The sequence below is a fragment of the Mustela putorius genome, unplaced genomic scaffold (genome assembly GCF_011764305.1).
Source record: "Mustela putorius furo isolate JIRA1106 unplaced genomic scaffold, ASM1176430v1.1 tig00004007_pilon_pilon_pilon, whole genome shotgun sequence".
Taxonomy (NCBI): domain Eukaryota; kingdom Metazoa; phylum Chordata; class Mammalia; order Carnivora; family Mustelidae; genus Mustela; species Mustela putorius.
The window spans coordinates 12,953,873-12,975,799 of NW_025422145.1; the positions used below are offsets into that span (position 1 = coordinate 12,953,873).

The window sequence follows — 21,927 nt, forward strand, 5'->3', positions numbered from 1 at the left end:
TGAGTCGCATGTCGTGGGAACTAGTTTTGTCCTACCAAATCAGTTATTCTCCCAGGTTTCAATAGTGGTGAAAGGATTAACTATGTTCATGTTCCCCACACTGATGTTCCGAAAACAATCTTGAGTTGTTCAATGAGAATGTTGCCCAGAAAGTGCCCACCACTGGGGTGTCCATAGTCAAACAGAGCCCGTATTCTGCCTGCTTACCCTCTTCCACTTTGACTACCCTCGACCACGAGTTTTACGTACACATTGAAGCATAAATGCTCTGAGAAATCTTCTTCTAACAAAACATTCACTTTATTCTAACCCATCGTCCCCAAATTTACTTGAAGAATACTTTTTTCATGTAGTATCTCTGCACAACTCAGTGTTTTCTGAGTCCCAGTTTGGGACATACTGACAGTCTTAGATTTCTAAGGTCCTATCCAGATCCTTCTATCCATGTCCTCCATAGCAGGAGAGGCTCGAGTACTTGCAAGACCACCAGGTCTATGTGAGCATGCAGGCCCTGAAGACTCAAGGCTGCACAAGACACAGCCCCTGCCCTCCTCATGCTTACATTTTAATGGGGGAAGACAGACAAAAACAAGTAAACAAACCAAACAACTCTTAAGTGCTAATGCATGTTCTGATGGAAACATACACAGTGCTCGGACTGACAACTGCAGATATGACTGGCACATAGGTAAAAGGAAGAGGGAATCTTGTGCAAGTTTGCATTTTAAAATCTGGGAGTTTTGGAGAGACCATAAAACTGAGTACCGCAAAGTGCCCCTTCACTGAAAGAATAAGACTGGCAATAGAAGCTTCTCCTTTAAGGACGATAAATAGCTTTAACGAGGGCTAATGCTCCCCCACCATACCTAAAGGATGAAGGAAATATTTTTAAAAACCTATTTCTAACTCTCATCCATAAAAAATTGCTCCCTAAGCTACTAATTTTAAAGAAAACTTTACTAAACACATTTTACTTGAACTCTTACTAATGTTAATGATCTTTCACTTTTTTTCTTCTAATGCCCTGACACTGTTAAGTTGTTCATAAAGGTGGTGGAAAAATACTTAGTGTAATAATTATATCAAAAACCTACTATTTGTTCTAAAAAAATTCAACAGTATGCTTTCTGCTGGTTCCTGGCTACGCAGACATTCCCGATGGAAGCTTCTCACTCAACTGTAACGTCTTGCTCCTGCTTTCCTGGATGACCTTCCTCTAGTCCAAGAGGGCAATCCCCTTCCTCTCTACATCAATCAGGACAAATCTGCTTCTGCCCTATGTCCTGTGTTTTTTGAGGCCAACTCACAGAAGGTGTGAGGAGGTAGTTACCACACAATTGCTTAAGTCTACTACACTCACAACAGGAATGAGAGGTAACCCCTTCCCTCTCTGGAGCCCACTATCACCAGAAACACAGCTTTATGCACAAAAGCAGCAGAGCACAGAGGAACAGAGAGCAAGGGAAGGGGAACAAAGCCAGAGAGCGGCGGATGGTTGCTTTGTCCACCTGAAAAAATGAGCAAGCGGGACGTCTCAGGTAAAAAATCAGTCCTTTCCTATCACCTCGTCTTGTAGGCTCCTCAGTGTGCCTATCAGTGTTACATGAGCTCAGTGCAGCATCTACAGGAAGGCAGACCCCTTCTGAGGGCCAAACTCCACATAGACTGACCCAGGAAAGGTACCAGAGCTCTAGTAGAACAGCTGTCTCAAATGGGAGAAGGTATTTGCAAACAACATATCAGATAAAGGGCTAGTATCCAAAATCTATATCAACACCCAAAGAACAAATAATCCAATCAAGAAATGGGCAGAGGACACGAACAGACATTTCTGCAAAGACATCCAGATGGCCAACAAACACATGGAAAAGAGTTCCACGTCACTTGGCATCAGGGAAATACAAATCAAAACCACAATGAGATACTACCTCACACCAGTCAGAATGGCTAAAATTAACAAGTCAGGAAAAGACAAATGTTTGCAAGGATGTGGAGAAAGGGGAACCCTCCTACACTGTTGGTGGGAATGCAAGCTGGTGCAACCACCCTGGAAAACAGCATGGAAGTTCCTCAAAAAGTTGAATATAGAGCTATCCTGCAACCCGGCAATCACACTATTGGGTATTTACCCTAAAGATACAAACGTAGTGACCCAAAGGGGCATGTACATCTGAATGTTTATAGCAGCATGTCCACAATAGCCAAACTATGGAGAGAGCCTAGATGTCCATCAACAAATGAATGGATAAAGATGTGGTATACTACATCTACACACACACACACACACACACACACACACAAATGGAATACTATGCAGCCATCAAAAGAAATGAAATCTTACCATTTGCAACAACATGGATGGAACTGGAGGGTATTATGTTGAGCAAAATAAGTCAATCAGAGAAAGATAAATTATCATGACCTCCCTGATATGAGGAATTTGAGAGTCAACATGGAGTGTCTGGGAGGTAGGGAAGGAAAAAATGAAACAAGATGGGATCGGGAGGGAGACAAACCATAAGAGATTCTTAATCTCACAAAACAAACTGAGGGTAGCTGGTGGGAAGGGGGAGGGAGAGGGTGGTTGGGTTATGCACATTAGGGAGGGTATATGCTATGAGAGTGCTGTAAAATGAGCCTGATGATTCACAGACCTGTACCCCTGAGGCTAATAATACATTATATGTTAATTAAAAAAAAAAAAAAAAACCCAGCTGTCTCGATGTAGACTGGCCAGGTCACGCTGCGGAAACACACAACACCAACATCTCCGTAGTTCAATATAAGTTTATTTCTCATTCCTGTAAAGTCCATCACAGGTCTGGGGGACTCTCCACATGGGGGGCTCAGCACTCCAGACTATTCTGACCTTGCAGCCCGTTTCTGTAGAAAGGACACTATTGAGTTTTGCACCAACAAAGAAAGGCTTCAGCCCAGAAGTGGGGCTTCCCACAACCCATCACCCACAACCATCTCATGACCCTAACTGCAAGAGGCAGCAAACTATCGCGACTCTTCTCCACACTCTTCACGAGAATACAAGTCCTGCGAGCGCATGTCTTTGGCTCTTTTTGTCCACTACTGCATTCCCAGTCTAGACCAAACAGTGCCTGGGCACCTAAGAGGCTCCCCTGAGACGGAACGAATGTAGCACCAGGAAGATGTCTGCACGTGGCCTGGATGAGACAGGGTACCCAAAGCCTGAGGACGAGGCCATGGGTAACAACTATGCAGACGAGAGCTTCAGAGCTGGCTGTGCCTAAGAAGGAAGACTTGGCGTAGTTCATCTTGGGCAAGAAAACAAAATCCTGCCAAGAGCACTGGACCCACAGCTCAGGCGACTTACACTGTAACGTATTGAAGCCAAGGACCAAACCAATGGAGCATTATCATCACCAGCCATGCTCGACTCCTAAGGAGCTGAAAACAGCCATAAACACAAGTGCTTCCCCCCTGCGGTCAGTCTGCCCAGCATATCACTGGGGAGCAGGGGAAAGGGAACCCAATGCGTGTTTCGGGAACCAATCAAGCCATAAGAACGTTTCAGAACTCAGTAGACACAGCACAATGTCATCCAGCCCAGCCCTGCAGGGAGAACGTGCACATCCTGCTCATCCTGCCTTCGGGCCTCCCTGACGCAGCTGACAGCCAGCGGACCCAGAGCAACAGGGTCTTGAACAAGTCCCTGCATCAGAGCCTTAATTTCATTGTTTGTGAGGTGTTCGGGAGCTCATTTAACCCCCTTCCTGACACCACCTAAAAGCTCTAACAGGAGCACATGGGAGTCACTGCTGTAGACAGTAAGAAGATCCACAGCCCACAGAGGGGTCCAGCCATCTACTGTTCACCCCCCAAGGCTGTTTTTAAATGCTGTGTACGAAACAGACACAGGGAGACCCCGCCGGCTTCACACCAGTTTACAGTGTAAGAAAACCAACGTGAATGCAGATTCACCCGTCCTTGTCTACCACTCAGCACCAATTCCCAAAACTTTCCTTCTGGGAACCCAACCTTCTGCCACGCCCACTGAACCACAACCTGCGTGCAGCACATACTCGTTTTGAAACAACCCTCTTTGTTCTTCTAAACAAAAACTGAATTAAAAAGCCAATGAACAAAAACCTGATTTGACTGAACTTCCATAAATTTCCGTTTAGACCCCAGGTGCTAATATTTATGGTTGACATTGTGAGGGGGAAAAATGTCTAGATTCTTTTATTACAATCTTCTTTACATATAATATGTAATCCATGGCTAAAAATTCCAACCCGTTTGCATATGATCTTAGCATTTTCCTTTATCAAACACCACCAGTCAGAGGTGTAAGTCAGTGCACTATTACTTCTTCTGCAAGATTCCCTAGTGGTGAAGTAAATAGTATTTCATCATAATAAAAATGGCCCTAAAAGGATTCAAGAACTAAAATGTTCAAGAAGGAACTCAAATGATATCCAATGTGGGGAACAGTGTCCAATGACAAAGGAGAGGAAGAAAATCCAATTTGGTTCTTGGAAAACTTGATAACAGAACTTTTTTGCCCCATAGGACTCTTGAAATTGGTAAGCTTAATAACATGAAGGCAATGGTATCCAATTAAACATGCAGGTTATTCTTTCTTGTTTTGGAAGCCCATGCTACAAATGTTTCCATCATGTGTTTAACGTGGCTGGAAGATCAATGTAAAACCAACAAACGATGATCACAGACGACTGATTAATTCATGAGTATATTTGCTATTTGAAGCTGAATTTGCTAATTGCCAGAACAATCATGAAATAGTACATTCTGTACTCAGAATGTTCCCTGTACACCTTGTTAGGAATTCCCTGATTTATTAGTAAAAATGTAATTAGTACAACTAACATGTCCCCTGCAGAGTCTACCTTGATTCATTTCTGAGAAACATGTTTTTATCACCAAACTTTCCAATGATGAATTATTCATGCTTTTTAACTTTATATTTTTCATAAACCTCAGGGCTAAGCTCTACTTGGAAAATTTCTTCAGACTAAGGATGCTGGATAGGCTTCCTTCTGTTCAGTGGTAGTATTTCTGGTACGCAAGAAGGCTGGAATTCCTGCTAAACTTTCTCATGCTTATGCTACATATGGGTTCTCCGGTGTTTACTAAGGTGGGAATTCTGACTGAATTTCTTTCCACATACATAACACATAAAAGGTTTCTCTCCAGTGTGAGTTCTTTGATGTGTACGGAGATTTGAATTTTGACTGAAGCTTTTCCCACACCAAGAGCATTTATATGGTTTTATTCCTTGGTGTATTGTTATGTGTTTGTTAAGATCTGATTTCCCTCTAAAGCTCTTACCACAATGTTGACATTTATACGGCTTCACTTCGGTGTGAATTTTTTTGTGTTTAGTAAGATCAGAGGTAAGTCTGAAGTTTTTCCTACACTCCTGGCATGTAAAAGGCTTCTCTACTGCGCGAGCTTTCTTGTGAAGATCCATGAGTCTCTGCAGCTCTTCTTCCCAAATTGAAAGCTCCTTTGTTTGATTAACCGGAAACTCTTGATGCCACTTTCCCATCCTATGTGCATCACCATGATTTTCTTTGCCTGTTGTTTTCTGGGGAACTTTCACTCGGGTCTTTTTTGATACTGTGTCTCCTGGCACTTGTATTTCTAAGTCAGAAAGATACACAGGCTGATGGTTTTCAGTGTCAGATTTGACCTTTGACCCTGTGAGAATAAACATAACAATCAGCCAACTGTATGGCAAAGTGAAACTATAGGAATGGAGAGAAAAATCTAATAGTTACTGACTTACAAGTACAGATAAGCAGAATTTTAAATTTTAAATATTAAATCCTGCAAAGGTTGCTATCAAGGCACATTTGTTCTCTTCCCACAGTATACTTACCTGAAGGCAACTCCCCAGAACTGTTCTTGAACTCCAAGGGCCTTTGAACCCATGGCTCTTCCCCTTGCTCTAGACAGGAGATCACTTTGGGTTTGGGGAGCACAAATAATGCTGTGAAATGGAAAAAAGGACGTCAAGGACTGGGAACCCAACTAGCCACTCAATAATTGTCCACCAACTCTACAGTATTTCAGTAAAAGCAAAGAGCAGTTTACAGTGCATTACCCGAACGGTCAGACGGGTAGACTCTACTATCTGGTTTCAGGTTTATACTATACTGCACTTCTGGGTGGATACACAAAGTGGAGAGTGAAAATAAACCTAAGCTGGACCCATGGAGATGATAAAGGGCATGGGGACTTCTCTACAGTGCCCTGTCAACAAGATTGCCCTATATTCAACAAGGCTGAACCAAACCCCAGAGTCTACAAGGAATGTAGGTTAGCCTTATTAGTTCCTTAGGATTAGCCTAAGTCTAGCTAAGCAAGGTGAACATCAGTGGGCTGCATGTAGTATGCACTAATGGTTCCTGTCACAGTAACAGTAGCTTTGTATTTAGCTCTTTTTTAAAAAGAATATATTTTATTTTTATAGAGAGAGTGAACAGACAGGTGCACAAGTGCACAAATCGGGGGAGGGGAAAAGGAAGAAAATCTCTAAGCAGACTCCCCTCCGGCTGTGGAGCCTGACACAGGGTTCAATCTAATGGCCCATAAGATTGTGACCTGAGCTAAAATCAAGAGTCAAAGGTTTAACCAACTGAGCCACCCAGGGATCCCTGCTTTTTACTTAGCTCTTGTGCACCACATATTGGATTAGGAAAGATTTCCCCCCATTCCTATAGCTCACTGGTTCTTGTCCAGATGGAAAAAACATACCAGAATTCCTTAAGGAAACCTTTCTAAATATACACCAGCAAGCTGCGGAAGTACTCAGCACTCAGTCGTTCAATCAGTCTGTACTGACTGGATAGAATGTGCCAGGAACGCTCTTTGGGCTAACAATATAGTTAGTGGTAACTAAGCCAAAGCACCCTTATGTTAAAAAAAATCCTTTTTTTTTTTAAGATTTTAATTTATTTGACAGAAAGAGACAGAGCACACAAGCAGCAGAGGGTATAGGCAGAGGGACGGGGAGAAGCAGGCTCCTCGATGAGCAGGGTGCCCAATGCAGGGTTCGATCCCAGGACCCTGAGATCATGACCTGAACCGAAGGCAGACGCTTAACCGACTGAACCATCCAGGCTCTCCTAAAGCGCCCTGATCTTATGGGCATTTGCTCAACAGTGATAAATAAACGAAGTTGTCAGCACACAGCAAATATTCTGTGGAAAACTAAAGCAGGACAACCCAGCATTTTAAGATTGTGCTTCTCTGAAGCTTCTTCAGAGGAGGTAGTAGGGAAGGCCTCTTTGAAAAACTGGAATTGCGGCAGGAATGTAGAAGTGAGTTTCGCCATGGGGCAGAAAAGTGCGCCAGGCAGAGGAAAGGGGAAAGTAGAAACGACCATGGCAATTTCAAGAAACACAAAGACCAGCGAGGCTCAAGGGGACTGAGCGAGGGCACAAGTGGCAGCAGGTGAGGGAAGGGAGGGGAGTGGGGTCAGATCCCGGAGGACCTGAAGCACTTCAGGAAGGTACGGATTTTATTCAGAATGTGGTGAGAATTCACCATATGGTTTACAATGGGAAATGTCATGATTTGACCAGGTTTTTAAATTTTTTTTGTTTTAAAGATTTTATTTATTTGTCAGAGAGAGAGAGAGGGAGACAGAGCGAGCACAGGCAGACAGAATGGCAGGCAGAGGCAGAGGGAGAAGCAGGCTCCCTGCTGAGCAAGGAGCCCGATGTGGATCCCAGGACGCTGGGATCATGACCTGAGCCGAAGGCAGCTGCTTAACCCACTGAGACACCCAGGCGTCCCTTGACCAGGTTTTTAAAAGATTCCAGCTGCTCTGTGGAAAAGAATGTGCGACAGCAGGAGGCAGGGCCACCGGTCAGAAAGTGCCCAGGTCAGGCAGTTACACACGCTGTGGGTTTAAGCCAGGACGCTAACAGCACCAGGAAATGAGGCATGGCTGTGCTTGGGCTACACTGTGATGAAGCCTGAAGGACAGTGATGCATTAGCACGCGGTATGAGGGCGAGATCACAGTAAAGGATGACCCCATGTTCCTTCCTCGTAGCTGCTGGGTGAAAGCTCTTGACTGAGAAGAGAGATCCATGAAAACAGATTTGGGGAAGGAGAAAAAATAAATCAAGACATCCACATAGCACACAGAGTGAGCACCTGGACAAAGCTAACCAAGGGACCTGGATACACCTTTCTCCTGTCCACACACCATCTAGTTGAAAAGCCATTATCGGAACACAGCCTCTCAGGGGAGTACATTCCCAGTAAGCAGAGAACATGACAGATTACTCAACTTCTACCCAATGGGAGAGGGAGGGTCTTTACCTAGAGAGATGACAGTCTCATAGTTTTCCCGCATTACATCACTGTAGAGGGCCTTCTGAGTGGGATCCAGTAACTCCCATTCTTCCTGGGAAAAATACATGGCCACTTCTTCAAATGTCAACAAGCTCTAAAGAAGACAATGGGCTTCAGCTCAGTACTTGTACTACAGAAGCAGCTCTACCATCTGACCCATGGTAGACCCTGGGCACTCAAGGAATTAATAGCACATTCTTTTTTTTTTTTTTTTTTTTAAAGTAAGAAAGTAACAAAGGAAAAAACCAAGGGATCATCAAAAGCCTAGGAGATGCCAGTCCCCCAGGGAGAACACTGGGGCTGATATGCCTGTGAGCTGGGCAGTGTGTGTCCTGGGCAGCAGGGAAAGACAGCCCTTACTTAACAGCTGGATCGCACAGCTCACCTGGGACTCAGGCAACACGAGCTCAGGTGCCACTGTCCAGTCTTTGGTGTCTGTCTTCTCAGAAAAGGCTAGGATGTGGTGAACAGGGACAGCTGTGGATAGAAAAGAACCAGCAAAAATTTCTCGTACTTTTGTCTATGAACACTCTTACCTCATTTCTAAACCACAGAAGATCCTGTTTCCTTTAGTACATGTGGGACATATTCACAAATGTTAAGTGATACCAACTGGTGGCCCTGTCACAGTAAACAAGAATCGAGCACGTAATTACCCCTAAAGCAATTCCCCAGTTTACTGTCTTCAGTTTTCATATAGTCAATAAAAGGAAATCTTACTTTTTCTTATGTAAAGTGTTTTGAGTTAGGCAAAAATTAGAGGTGTTTAAAAATGTAGAACTCAGGCTCAATGTGCCAGCAATAGAAACGGAAAGGTAGAAGTTAGTTTGATGAGTACAAGCAACAGAAAAATCACTGGGAGTAAAGACAACTGAAGAAAAACACCAATGGAAAGACGAGGCAGGAAGGTGAGTAGCAGTCACATCTTATAGGCTCCTGGGTACCTCGGTAAGGAATATGGATGTGTGAGAAGACGTCCAAAGATTTACATGAAATTTCATGATTTGATGAGGACTTTAAAACAGTAAAGGACAAGACACGATTGCACTCTGCCTGCACTACAAAGGTGTAGCCAAATGGAGAGTGATGCATTACTAGTGGGTTGTGATGGCAAGATTATGGCTAAGGATGACTCTATTTCTCTGCTGTGACATTTTGAATAAATGATGGTAACTTGTATGGGGATAGGAACGGTAAAAAAGGAACAGATTTGGAGGGAAGGAAGGGATCAAGAATTTTAGGACAAGGAATGACCTTGTGCACTTGGAGAAAGCACCCCAAGGTGATCTGGGGATACATCTTTCCCCTGTCCACACACCATCTAGTTGAAAAACAAGCCATTATCGGAACACAGCCTCTCAGGGGAGTACATTCCCAGTAAGCAGAGAACATGACAGATTACTTCTATCCAATGGGAGAGGGAGGGTCTTTACCTAGAGAGATGACGGTCTCATAGTTTTCCCGCATTACATCACTGTAGAGGGCCTTCTGAGTGGGATCCAGTAACTCCCATTCTTCCTGGGAAAAATACATGGCCACTTCTTCAAATGTCAACAAGCTCTAAAGAAGACAATGGGCTTCAGCTCAATACTTGCACTACAGAAGCAGCTCTACCATCTGGCCCATGGTAGACCCTGGGCACTCAAAGAATTCATAGCCACCCCCTTCATTTTAAAGAATTTTTAAAAAATTTATTTATTTGACAGAGGACGAGAGATAGCAAAAGAGAGCATGAGCAGGGGGTGGAAATGGAAAGGGTAAATAAAGCACATGGGCCTCAATCCCAGGACCTTGGGATCATGACCTGAGCCAAAGGCAAACACCCAACCAACTGAGCCACTGAGATGCCCCACTTTTTTTTTTTTTTTTCTTTTAAGTGAGAAGGCAGAAAGGAAAACCAAGGGATCATCAATAGCCTAGGAGGTGCCCAGTCCCCCAGGCAGAACACTGGGGCCAACATGCCTGTGAGCTGGGCAGTGTGTGTCCTGGGCAGCAGAGAAAGGCAGCCCTCAACAGCTGGATCGCGCAGCTCACCTGAGACTCAGGCAACAAGAGTTCAGGTGCCATTGTCCAGTCTTTGATGTTTGCCTTCTCAGAAAAAGCCTAGGATCTGGTGAACAGGCACAGCTGTGAATAGAAAAGAGCCAGAAGAAATTTCTCTCACTTCTATGAACAATCTAACTCTATTTCTAAAATACAGACAATACCAATCTTTTCATCAGAGACAGTATACATTTGCTACTGTGTATGGTGTCTTAAAGTAGCCTTCTCATTGCAAAGAGGAGCCAAATTACCAACTGACACCTAAAATAGGATCTCTGTTTTTCAGGAGTGACTTACTGAAAGAAAAACCCTTTTTAGTTTCCTCTCATGAAATAAATGGTTCTCAATCAAGCAAAAGTCATACATATTTAAAAATGAAGTACTCAAGGAACTCAGTGCATAATAAAAGATAAGATCTTTTATTATTATTTTTTTCCTAGACACAGTTCTATTCATATTCTGTTACTGATAACCCATTTCTGATCTCAATTTCTTCTGTACTTTATGAGAATGAGATGGCTCCTATTCTCTTTAGTTTTCTAAAGGAGAGTTCATGGTGTTATTACTGGAGTTCAGTGGTACAGATACCTCTGTATCACAGGCCAATGTTCAACTTCACCCACAACTGGTCTACTCTATCGATAAACACCCAGGAACCATTGTAATTGTTTATATGTCTATTTACAGATCTACAGTTCTCAACTCATAAAAAATACAACATTCTGATTGCAAAAATTCCTATCAGTTCCTAGGAATTAGTAATTATGTTCTGCCCTGTCTCACATACAAGCTCAGTTTCCTTACGAGAATTCTAGCTCAGTTGTTCTCGCAGCCCCTGGTGTATACTCCAAAATTCATCATGGGACACGTCCACTGGCAGTGACTCTCATGCCTTCGTCTTGAAGCCTATGACATCTCCAGTTGGAAGAGCACGGCCTCTTTTCCAAGCTCCCGACTGTACCCTACAAATAAATAATCACCTATTATGAGAAAACTTATGCTTAGTTAGGGGGTAAGTGATAGAAAAAGAAAAAAACCTGAGTAGAGATGGCAGGAAGTATGAAACACTAAAAAAAATGACTGAAAGATGAACAGAGATATTGGACCACGAATTTCCCACAAGGTATTAACTACAAAATGTGGGGAAATTACCATAACAAAAAAAGTTGTGGCAACTGCTAGCTCTGAGACAGTGGCTCCCACCCATTTGCATGCAGCAAAGCACAGACAAGCAGGGTTGCATAGACTATGTATACTCACGCTGTCTTGACAGGTTTTCTCCTTGACTTAGAAGCCTCTCTAAGTGGTTTCCTGTTTTATACTTTTAGGGTTTTCACCCATTACCACCTATGATGGCAACTGAGACCATGTATTGTCAGGAATATAATTAAGTAACGGATCTTCTTCATAAAACACTGAGAACAGGACAAAAAATGCGCATCAGTAAGAAAGTCACATGAACTTTACTATCCACTACTCCTAACTGGAGAAAAATGAACACTGAGAACAGGAAACAAAAGTACACATCAGTAAGAAAGTCATATGAACTTTACTGTCCACTACTCCTAAGGGGAGAAAAATGAATAGAAAAATCTACCTTCCTTTCCTTTTTTTTTTTGAAGATTTTACTTATTTGAGTGAGAGAGAGAAAGAGCCAGCAGGGGGAAGGACAGAGGGAGCAGCATACACTCTGATAAAAAGGGAGCCTGACATGGGGCTCCATCTCAGAAGCCCCAGATCACAACCTGAGCCAAATGCTGCCACATAACCCACTGAGCCACCAAGGGGCACGACCTTTCCTTTTAAAGAATCCATTGCCAGACCCTTTCTTCTTCGATTATCCACTTGAAATAATGCACAGCTCATCGATAGACAAATACCCACTGAGGACTTGGGCTTTCTTTGTAAAAGTAATGATTCAAGAAAGGTTAGCAGTGAGACCATTTACACCCTCTGGCTGCAAGAGGCATGGGGATTCTCCAAAGACTTCACTGTTGTGCTTCCCACCCCAGCTACCCCACGCCAAGGAAGGATGAGGGGAATATTCTGAGTTCCTCTTAAATGTGAACGTGTCATCCCAGTCTTCTGTCTCTAGCAAGGGGGTCCAACTTCTCTGACCCTTCATCTTCTTGTGAAGATGAAACCCTCAGTGCGTGGAACATTCCAGATTCTCCTTTCCACTCTACGGATACTGGCAGGACAGCTGGGACACAGAAGTGACACCAGACGAGGAGGAAAGTAACGAGGGAAAAAGCAGTCCTATTCTAAGACAGCAAACCCGGGTTCAGTAACTAGATGCTCCACATTCGTTTGACACTTCCCCGTAAACACCATCAAGGGCACCGTGCACAAGATCTAGCCCTGTGTTTTTAAACCTCTTTCCTTGGGGCGCCTGGGTGGCTCAGTGGGTTAAAGCCTCTGCCTTCGGCTCAGGTCATGATCCCAGGGTCCTGGGATCGAGCACCGCATCGGGCTGTCCGCTCCGCTAAGAGCCTGCTTCCTCCTCTCTTTCTGCCTGCCTCTCTGCCTACTTGTGATCTCTGTCTGTCAAATAAATAAATAAAATCTTAAAAATAAAAATAAACTCTTTCCTTGACAGAAAAATCACAGCTGACCTTGGCTTACAAAACGCTTATCCAAATGCCAAGCCGCAAAGAACGAGAGAAGGGGAGTTGGTGCTGTCGACGGTGAGCCTTCGGCCCACCTTCCCTCTCTTCGACGTTCATTTAGACCTCGAGGCGAGAATGAGCAGAGTCGCGGGATCTCGCCTTCCCTGGCCTGAGGTCTCACGAACGGCTCCCAAATTCGGCCAGGACGCCACGATGTTCTCAAATGGCCGGCGGCCGGCTGCCCGGCCGGCTCAACCGGCACCCAGACGCTTGTCGCGCTCCGGCACCAGCAGAGGCTGACATCTCTGAAGCTGCACCTCCCGGGTCCCCCGGCCCGCGGAAAGTCCGGCCAGCGAGTCGGGAAATTGGCCACCGCGGCCCTGACGCCGTCTCCGCAAAGGCGGACAACAGGATGGTCTCCGGAGCCCGACGGCGGGGCTCTCCGAAACGGTCCGGCCGTCAGCCTGTGGCCGCCCGGTCCGAAACCACCGCCGCGCACGGACAATGGCAGCCTAGCCTCCGCCACCGCGCAGCGGCCGGGGCTCCTCGGGAGCTCCGGGGTCCACGCCGCTGCCCCTGCCACCCGCTCACCTGCAGGCCACCGCCCTCGCCCCGCGATGCTCCCAGGCGGGAGCCGCCACACGCAAGACCGGCCTTAATCTGGCCCGCGTCCCTGCCCGGGTCCACCAGACACGGCGCTCCGGCCGGAAGCAGACTGACGCCCTTCCGGGGAGGGGCTTCGAGCCGCCGCAACGCGGGCCCCACCCTCGCGGAGGAAACCGGCTTTCCTTCCAATGCCGCGGTGGCTGTCCGAAAGAGTTAATGCTACCGAGTGTCCCGTTCCTGCCGCGGCCTAGAGGGGCCTCCCGGCGGCTCGGCGAGCGTCTGTCGCCGCCTCGCGTCCCGCACCGGAAGGCACTGCGCGTCCGGCTAGTGCCTACGTGGCCTTCGTGCAGCGCCGGTACTCGGAGCCCAGCCCGGCGGGGATGGCCGCCCCTTCGCACGCGGGGCCCTCGGCCTTCCCGGGGCTTTCGTTCCGGTCAGGATCGGCGGCCCCCGAGGGCTTGTTCACTCCTCTGGGCCACGTGTCCCTCACAACGATCACGTTTTCCTAGTGAGGTAGGTTCCAGCCGGTGTGACGGGTTCTAGCTGTAGTGTCCTTGCCAGGGACAGGGAGCCACGGCTCGGCCCCTAGTACGGGATTTAGGTCCCCTGCAGTCTTGGCTCCCTCTCCGTGCACGATGGCAGGCTCCCTGGATGATGAGAACCCCCTTTCCATCTTGTGTCCCTGCAGTCTCTGCCAGAGTTCGTGAACCCTACTTTCAGGATCCGGGCATTTCGGGTTGTGGGCGTCTCCTAATCGCCAGGACTCTCCCAGCGTCAGCCTTCGCCAGGCAATAGCTTACTTATTAGGTCCACTACGTGCAGCCAGGGCCGGAGGGCACAGGGCAGTCTTTGCTGCAAGGAATCTGGCCAAAGGACTGGGGCACTTTTGTGACCATCAGGAGTAGGGAGGCTAGGAAGAGGGGAGGCCTAGGCTGAGTAAGGCGGGTGTCCGAGGAAGTGAAGTTTGCCTTATGGTTGGGGAAATGGTAAAAGACCTTGAACCTGATCTGTCCGCTCCATGGAGTGGGGCCACATCCACGCAGAGGGAAAGCCGGGAGACTGGGGTATGATCCATCATACGTGTTCACTAAGAGTGATCGGGCTACATTTGGAGGGAGGCTCAACAGTGAGAAAATAAGTTCTTGTAGCCCTCTCACCGGGTGCCTCGCATGGTGGTGAAGAGACTGCATTTTTTTTTTTTTTTTTTTTTTTTTGACAGAGATCACAGGTAGGCAGAGAGGCAGGCAGAGAGAGGAGGAAGCAGGCTCCCTGCTGAGCAGAGAGCCTGATGCGAGGCTCGAACCCAGGACGCTGGGATCATGACCTGAGCAGAAGGCAGAGGCCTTAACCCACTGAGCCACCCAGGCGCCTTGAGACTACATTTTTAATAAAGTAGATCCTGGAACATCGGTGGAGATTTTTTCCCAGGGAAGTTCATCTAGAAGTAAGGGGAAGGTGGGAATGAAAATGGGAGACCAGTACCGGGTCACTATATTACTTTTGGTTTTAGGTGGAATCCTGTTGTGCTGATCCCTTCTCCGTGAGAGCAAAGGGTTAAACACGGGAGATGAGAAGCATCTGCGAAGGTCACTTGCACGGGTTTCAGAGCAGACTCGTTTCCTAGGAATCTGCGTCAGGCAGAGACTTAGTTTCTTCAGAAGCAATTCTTTCCAGGGTGCAGTAGTGCTCTTAGCATTGAGATCCTCACCACCGGGCCCACGGCTGAGCATATGCTGGGAACTTACTAAAGCGAATAAATGAAGTTCTGCCAGTGGTGCCCTTGCAGCGTACTGGCGGGCCTGATTCATAACCTGGGTGTGGAGGTGGTTGGGGGAGGAAAAGTGGGAAAAGACACCCCGTGAAAGCAAGAAGGCAGCGCAAACTGGGGAACCATGAAAGAGGACCAGTAATGATTTTTATAGACTGAAGCCTGTGCCAGGGTTCCTTTCCCTTGCTGTGGAGCCCACCAGACTCCTTTTGAAATCACGTTCCCCTGCCTGAGCACTGCTGAAAAATGATGAACGTACAGCTGGGGAGCGATGACAGGGAAGACCTGGCCTTTATATCGAGATACCACACAGCTGCCGTGTTGGGCTGAATGGTGTTGCCGTGTGACCGGCTAGAGTTAATAATGGTGCTACTGACTAACCAGTTCTTTTTTCTTTTTCCATGTATATTACTTATCATAGAATAATTCCCTTAATTATTGTTGCTTGATATTAGGCTGTATTTGCTCCACACCCTATTCACAATCCTACTCTTTCACGATGCACTCTGTTTCATAATCTCTTGAGATCAGGATGTGTATGAGGGAGCAGGGTCTAGAAATGGCGAGGAAGCTGTGGCTCTGGTTGAGGATGTACAGAATGCATCTGGCCAGCAGGTGAGGACAGGCATTCAGGACCTGCTGAGTGTCATTGTGAAGAACCGAGCGAGAAGCACAGGAATCTGCTTAGTGGAGAGGAGCCGACCTGAGAAATGCACAGTAGCGCTCTGTCTGCCACCAGAAACCACAAGCTGGCTTGGGGTGGTCCCTGCCCTTCGTCTTTGGGGAGAATTTCTCGTTTGGTGCAATAACGTAGACACAGATATATTCAGTTTATGTTTAAGGTCCCTAATACAAATGTAAAACCTCAGAATACTTTCCAACAGAAGGCCAGGGAAAGGACAACTATCCCTCACCCTCGGAGTTGGTGAGTTAAAATCCAGTGTCTCTTGCTGAAAGTCTCCTTGAGGGCAGATGCCATGTGTTATTCACTAAATAAAGTTGCATTAGAGCTGCTCCTGCTGCCAGGATTAAGGGGTCGGTATGGGATAGTGACTAGTTTCACAAAGTATGCACTTGTCCACTTAGGGATTAGGTCGGACATGTCGTCAGTGTAATGATCTTGTACATTTTGGGAGAAGGGAGCTGTGAGAGGCACAGGAGAAGAAAAGGAACTTGGCTTTGGTTGTAGGAGTTTGTGGGAAGAAGGCAACTGAGATCCCAATCCCAAGTCTGGGAGAGGCACAGAGTAAAGGAGGAGTGTGGGCCAGAGGGACGCTGTAGGCTGAGCCCCTCTGCAGTCAACAGGAAGCAGCTCGCTGGGTGCAGAGACTACATGCCTGGAACGGGAGATGCCCGTGACCCCAGTGAGGAGACAGACGTATCCTCGGGCTGCGGGAGGAAGAGCGGTGTTGACATAATGTGGAGAAGGCAGAACCGTGTGGTGGGGACATCAGGGTCCAGGCTGAGGAAGTTCCTGAAGGATCCAGGGCATCGGGACAATTACTAACCACTAGGAGGGAGCAGAGAAGGCCAAGCAGTAGCACGTGGACAGAGTTAGAGACTGGGTTGGTAACCAGCGGGAGCCGCTACATCTGATAGTCCTCCTGCTCCTGGCTCCCTTGGCCTCTCTCTGTGGGGCCGGTCTCTCCCTCGTGGCCACCACCATTTCAGAGCCAAGCTCTTCACAGGAGTGAGATGGTACAGGAATGTCGGGGTTAAAAGAGTTACCTGAAACCTGTCTGGGATGGGACGGGCAGAGCAGGAAGCGGAGGAGAGAGGGAGCAGAGCAGGTTGGTAGCACGCGTCAGGACGCCGGCCGCCTCTGCCTACCACCCCTCGCTCACTAAGGGCCAGTTAAAAGCTTGGGACATAACAGACGCAGGGGGCTCTGAGTGCCTGCCACGTACTGGGGATTTCACAGTGAATGTGACAGGCGTTGTCCCTGGCCTGCAGGAGCCACACTCCATGGGGAAGCGGATGACAGGTGAAGAAAGAAAGCTACTTTGGGTAACTGCTCGATAGAAATGAGCAGCTGACGTGCTAGACAGGGACCGCGGTGCGGACAGGAGGCACGCAGGGCGTGTCTGAGGAAATATTCACAGCATTGTATGACCAGCACCCCTAGGGGCACCTGGATGGCTCAGTTAAGCATGTGTGTTTGGCTCAGGTCATGATTCCAGGCTTGGGATGGAGCCTTGCATCGGGCTCCCTGCTCAGTGGGCAGCCTGATTCTCTCTCTGCCTCTCCACCCGCTTGTGCTCTGACAAATGAATAATATCTTTAAAAAAAAAAAAAATCAGGGTGCCTGGATGGCTCAGTGGGTTAAAGCCTCTGCCTTTGGCTCAGGTCATGATCTCAGGGTCCTGGGATCGAGCCCTCTGCTCAGCAGGGAGCCTGCTTCCCCCTCTCTCTCTGCCTGCCTCTCTGCCTACTTGTGATCTCTGTCAAATAAATAAATAAAATTAAAAAAAAAAGAAATCTTACTTATGTAAGTAATCTCGACACCTGATACGAGGCTCGAACGCACAACCACAAGATCAAGAGTCATATGCTCTTCTGACTGAAGACAGCCAGGCACACCTACTCCCTTTTAAAAGCCAGCTCTTTATTTAATCCAAGTCCTACAGAAAAACATGACCTGTTCATGCTGTTTACGTGAAACAGAAAATTGTCGAACAAGTGTATCTGCAGTAGTGTTTCTAAGCAGATGAAACAATCAGTGTATCATTATAAATCTCAGTATTTACTTTCTTAGAATCCTTGGGAACGTCCCTGCCGTCCGGTGTGTGGTTGCTGAGGCTGTGGGGTTGAATGTGAAGGGGCAGGACTTACCGCGTGCCAAGGCCCGCTCCTGCTGCTCACCCTGGCTTCAGGCTTAGGTCCCTCGCACTGGAAGCTCCTCCCGATCAGACTTGTGTATGTTCCCTGAAGTTCCGTTAATACGTCCACAGAATGAACCACTTCCATACTAGAATTCCTGCAGATGGATTTCTGGGACAGTATATATTATGCTGGCCTGGGGGAAATGAAAGGCTTGAGTTACTGTGGTATTTTTAGGAGGATGAGGGTCATCTTTAGGTGGTGGGGCTTAAAGCCTCCCCCACCCCGTATGAAACATGTTTTTTTCTGTAATTTGCATATACAGCTTTAGAATGAAGCAGTTCGTTGTTTTTTGTTTTTTTTTGTTGTTGTTGTTGTTTTAAATAAACAGCTATTATACCAACAATCTGCTGGAAGGAGCTTCTCACCACACAGAGGCCACTGGCTATGGCCGTGGTCCCCACTCTGAGGGGACTAGGGGGCTCTGAGACTCCGCTAGGGGGCGTGTTCAAGCACATCCCCAGCTTCAGATACAGTGGGTGCAGGTGGGGCCCAAGTGTATGCATTTGTGACAGGAGATCAAGACCCTCCTGGCCATCCTCTGGGACCCTTCATGAGGAACTTGGACTTGTCAGCACAGCAAGACCTACAGGGCGGTGGCAGGACGTCTCTGGGAACAGGGCATTCTGCAGGCCCCAGAGCTGTCCTGTGCCGAGTTCAGCAGCCTGCGGTTGAGGTGCTGGGAGGTGGAGGTGGGCCGTGTGCCAGAGCCTTGTGTCCTTCATGAGGCAGTGGGTGCTCGGTCAAGTTCCTGGGCCTCTGCACCCAAGGTAGCGAGCCGTGCTGTTCCCGGACACGAGGGAAGGGCTGCGGAATCCGGAGAGCTGAGTTGGCAGAACGGGAAGCCCACAGCAACTGGAGATGGGTCCTGGGTGGACGGCGTGGCCGGGGATGAAGGGGACTTCCAGGAAACTGGCTGGGAAGGTAGGAGACGGGACCTGCTGATCTTGTTCCCATATGGAATAGGTAGGACTCTTGGCTCTGATAGCCAGGGGACAGGGAAGTCCCCGCAGAGGCTGTCACTCTGCCATCAAGAGGGCGCTGCCTCCACTGCTGCGAGCCCACAGCCCCGATGGCACTCAGCGTTGCGGCTTTTCCCCGTCCCCTCCGCAGCCCAGGTCCGCCTGCGCTGGCCTCTCTCACAGAGCACATGGCGTTACAGCTACCATCCTTGGCTTCCTCAGACCACTGTGGGCCTCCAGCCCGGACTCTCTCCCCTTCCTTCCTGCTCCAGCAATGCCCTCCTGTCCTGACCGGAGTGTGTGTTGGCCGCATCCCTGCAGCACACTTTCCCCTCGTTTCCGCCAAGCTCAGGGCAGCCTGTTGCTACTTAGCTGCTGGCGGTGAGGCCGTTGACAGTGGAGGTGAGACCTGGGGACAGACTGGCACAAACAGAGCTGGCCTCTTGGCCTCAGATGGATCACCGTGTCTGAACATCCAAAAAGAGACAGTATAGGGGCGCCGGGGTGGCTCAGTCAGTTAAGCGTGTGCCTTGGCTCCTGTCCTGATCCTGGGGTCCTGGGATCAAGTCCCGCATCAGGATCCCTGCTCAACGGGGATGTACTTCTCCCTCTCCCCCTGCTTGCTGCTCTGCCTACTTGTGCACACACTGCCTCTGTGTCAAAAATAAATAAATAAAATCTATGAAAAAGAGGGGTAGTATAGGACAGTAGTGGCATCTAGGGGTGATTTTCCTGTGAGACCAGGGTTAGGAGTTTGTAGATACTAAAATCAGAGAATGAAACTAGGCTAGTATTTAGCAAAAAGCTGAATCCTGGGAGAAATTACATTTAGGGGGTATCTGGGTGGCTCAGCTGGTTGAGCATCTGCCTTCAGCTCAGGTCATGTTCCCAGGGTCCTAGGATTGAGCCCCATGTCGAGCTCCCTGCTCAGTGTGGAACCTGTTTGTCCCACTCCCTCGCCAGTGTACATAACTTGCTTTCTCTCTCTCATAAATAATAACTTAAAAAAAAAAGACAGCATAGAACAGTACATGGGATCTCCAGGTTTCTTCCTCACAACCACAGGGTTTGGACCGTGAACATAGTAAACTGGAAAATGCACTTAGACTGTTACTTAGCACAAGGCTGAATCCCATGAAGAATTCCATTTACAGGGGCACCTGGGTGGCTCAGTGGGTTAAAGCCTCTGCCTTTGCCTCACGTCATGATCTCAGGGTCCTGGGATCGAGCCCCGCATCGGAATCTCTGCTCAACAGGGAGCCTGCTTCCCCCTCTCTCTTTGCCTGCCTCTCTGCCTACCTGAGATCTCCATCTGTCAAATAAATAAAATCTTAAAAAAAAAATTCCATTTATGTATTTGTCCCTTATGGTGCTTTAACTGCGACTTTTCTCGTTGTCCTGTTCTTTCTTCACAGCCCCAGGTCTTTCTGTTCCCTCAGGTCTTGACATAAAACACACACACACACGCTAAAAGAGAGAATAAGAAAACGGATGACTCGGGGCAAGCAGAAGTGAGGAAGGCCGTGTGGAGAAAGTCTAGGGAAAACTCTGAGCCCAGAAGAGACCAGAAGGGTGAGCCTGAGCCAGGAGGGCAACATGCATGTTCTCCAGGGGAGCGGGCGGGAAACCCCCGTCCCAGGACAGGAGGCAGCAGGCACCCTGGGCCGGGGAGAAGGCCTGTGCACGTCTCCTGAGCGGGGGAGACGACTCTCAGGGCTCTCCCTGTCGCCCCCAGCCACTCCCCGAACTGGGAAAAACATTTAAGTGCCAGTAGTGTGGGAGAAGCTTTAGCCGAGGTTCCTACCTCATTCGGCACCAGAGTCCACACAGGAGAGGAGCCTCACAAGTGCGGCGAATGCGGGAAAGGCTTCAGTGAGGGCTCCAAGCTCTCTGCGCACCTAAGGACGCACACAGTGGAGAGAGTGGTAGCCATAGTGCCTCTATGGCTGCGGGGAATGTGGGAAAAGCTTCAACCAGAGCTCCAGCCTCATTGTCCACCAGAGGACCCACACCGGGGAGAAGCCTTATCAGTGCACCGTCTGTGGGAAGAGATGCAACAACAGCTCCCAGTTCAGTGCTCACTGGCAAGTCCACAGCGGGCGGAGCCCCCAGCCCTGTGCCCATGTGGGAAAAGCTTCAACAACAGCTCCCTCGTCCATGCCCAGCAGAAGACGCACACTGGGGAGAAGCCCTACAAGTGCTCTCGGTGTGAGAAAAGCGTTCCCAAGAACCCTGTTCTCACCCCCCATCAGGGGCACACAGAGAAGACAAACGCACACCCCCAAAAGGGACACATGTTATGAGCATATAGGAAAACCAACACATCAGTCCCCTAGTGTGAGTCTTCCGAAGCATCTATCGGCTTGTGGAGGCTTCTGTGATCGAGTCCCTGGCTCGGCAGGAGACTTACAAGCGGATCTCAAGAACCACAGCAGGGACAGGAATCCGAGTACATGTGCCCAGCTCTCTTCCTAGGCGCGCCTGTGACCCACAGTCCTGTGTCACAGTGGACCTCCACACAGATCCACAGTCCTGCCAGGAAACAAGGGTAGCCTTGTCCTGGACAGAGAATGGGTGGCTAGAGGCCTGGGAACGGTTTCTGGGGCAGGTCAGAGAAGACCTTTTCCCTGCTCATGGGAAGCACATCTGGAAGGGAATGGCCTTCATGAATCCTAATCCAATAATGACCTCTA

General features: G+C 48.2%; 1 protein-coding gene and 1 long non-coding RNA gene across 12 annotated transcripts in view; one reads left to right on the forward strand and one right to left on the reverse strand.

The window, feature by feature from the left end:
• Positions 1 to 2,771: 2,771 nt before the first annotated feature.
• Positions 2,772 to 21,927, reverse strand: part of LOC101687883 (zinc finger protein 75A) — a 45,195-nt gene continuing 26,039 nt past the window's right edge. Inside the window, exons 1-9 of one of the 11 annotated variants that reach the window (XM_045072073.1) lie at positions 13,610 to 13,776; positions 11,670 to 11,824; positions 11,214 to 11,371; positions 10,329 to 10,493; positions 9,800 to 9,926; positions 8,752 to 8,843; positions 8,334 to 8,460; positions 5,879 to 5,989; positions 2,772 to 5,697 (exon numbers count right to left, since the gene is read on the reverse strand). In XM_045072073.1, the coding sequence (XP_044928008.1) occupies positions 5,102 to 5,697; positions 5,879 to 5,989; positions 8,334 to 8,460; positions 8,752 to 8,843; positions 9,800 to 9,926; positions 10,329 to 10,433 (1,158 nt within the window). In that variant the 5' untranslated portion in view covers positions 10,434 to 10,493; positions 11,214 to 11,371; positions 11,670 to 11,824; positions 13,610 to 13,776 and the 3' untranslated portion in view covers positions 2,772 to 5,101. Of the gene's footprint in view, positions 5,698 to 5,878; positions 5,990 to 8,333; positions 8,461 to 8,751; positions 8,844 to 9,799; positions 9,927 to 10,328; positions 10,494 to 11,196; positions 11,372 to 11,669; positions 12,045 to 13,024; positions 13,777 to 21,927 lie in introns of those variants that run through there. The other 10 variants (XM_045072081.1, XM_045072072.1, XM_045072075.1 and 7 more) reach the window with 10 other exon arrangements.
• LOC123389711 lies at positions 13,783 to 16,406 on the forward strand. Its single transcript, XR_006604341.1, has 2 exons — positions 13,783 to 14,137; positions 15,135 to 16,406. It is a non-coding gene; the product is annotated as an uncharacterized LOC123389711 (long non-coding RNA).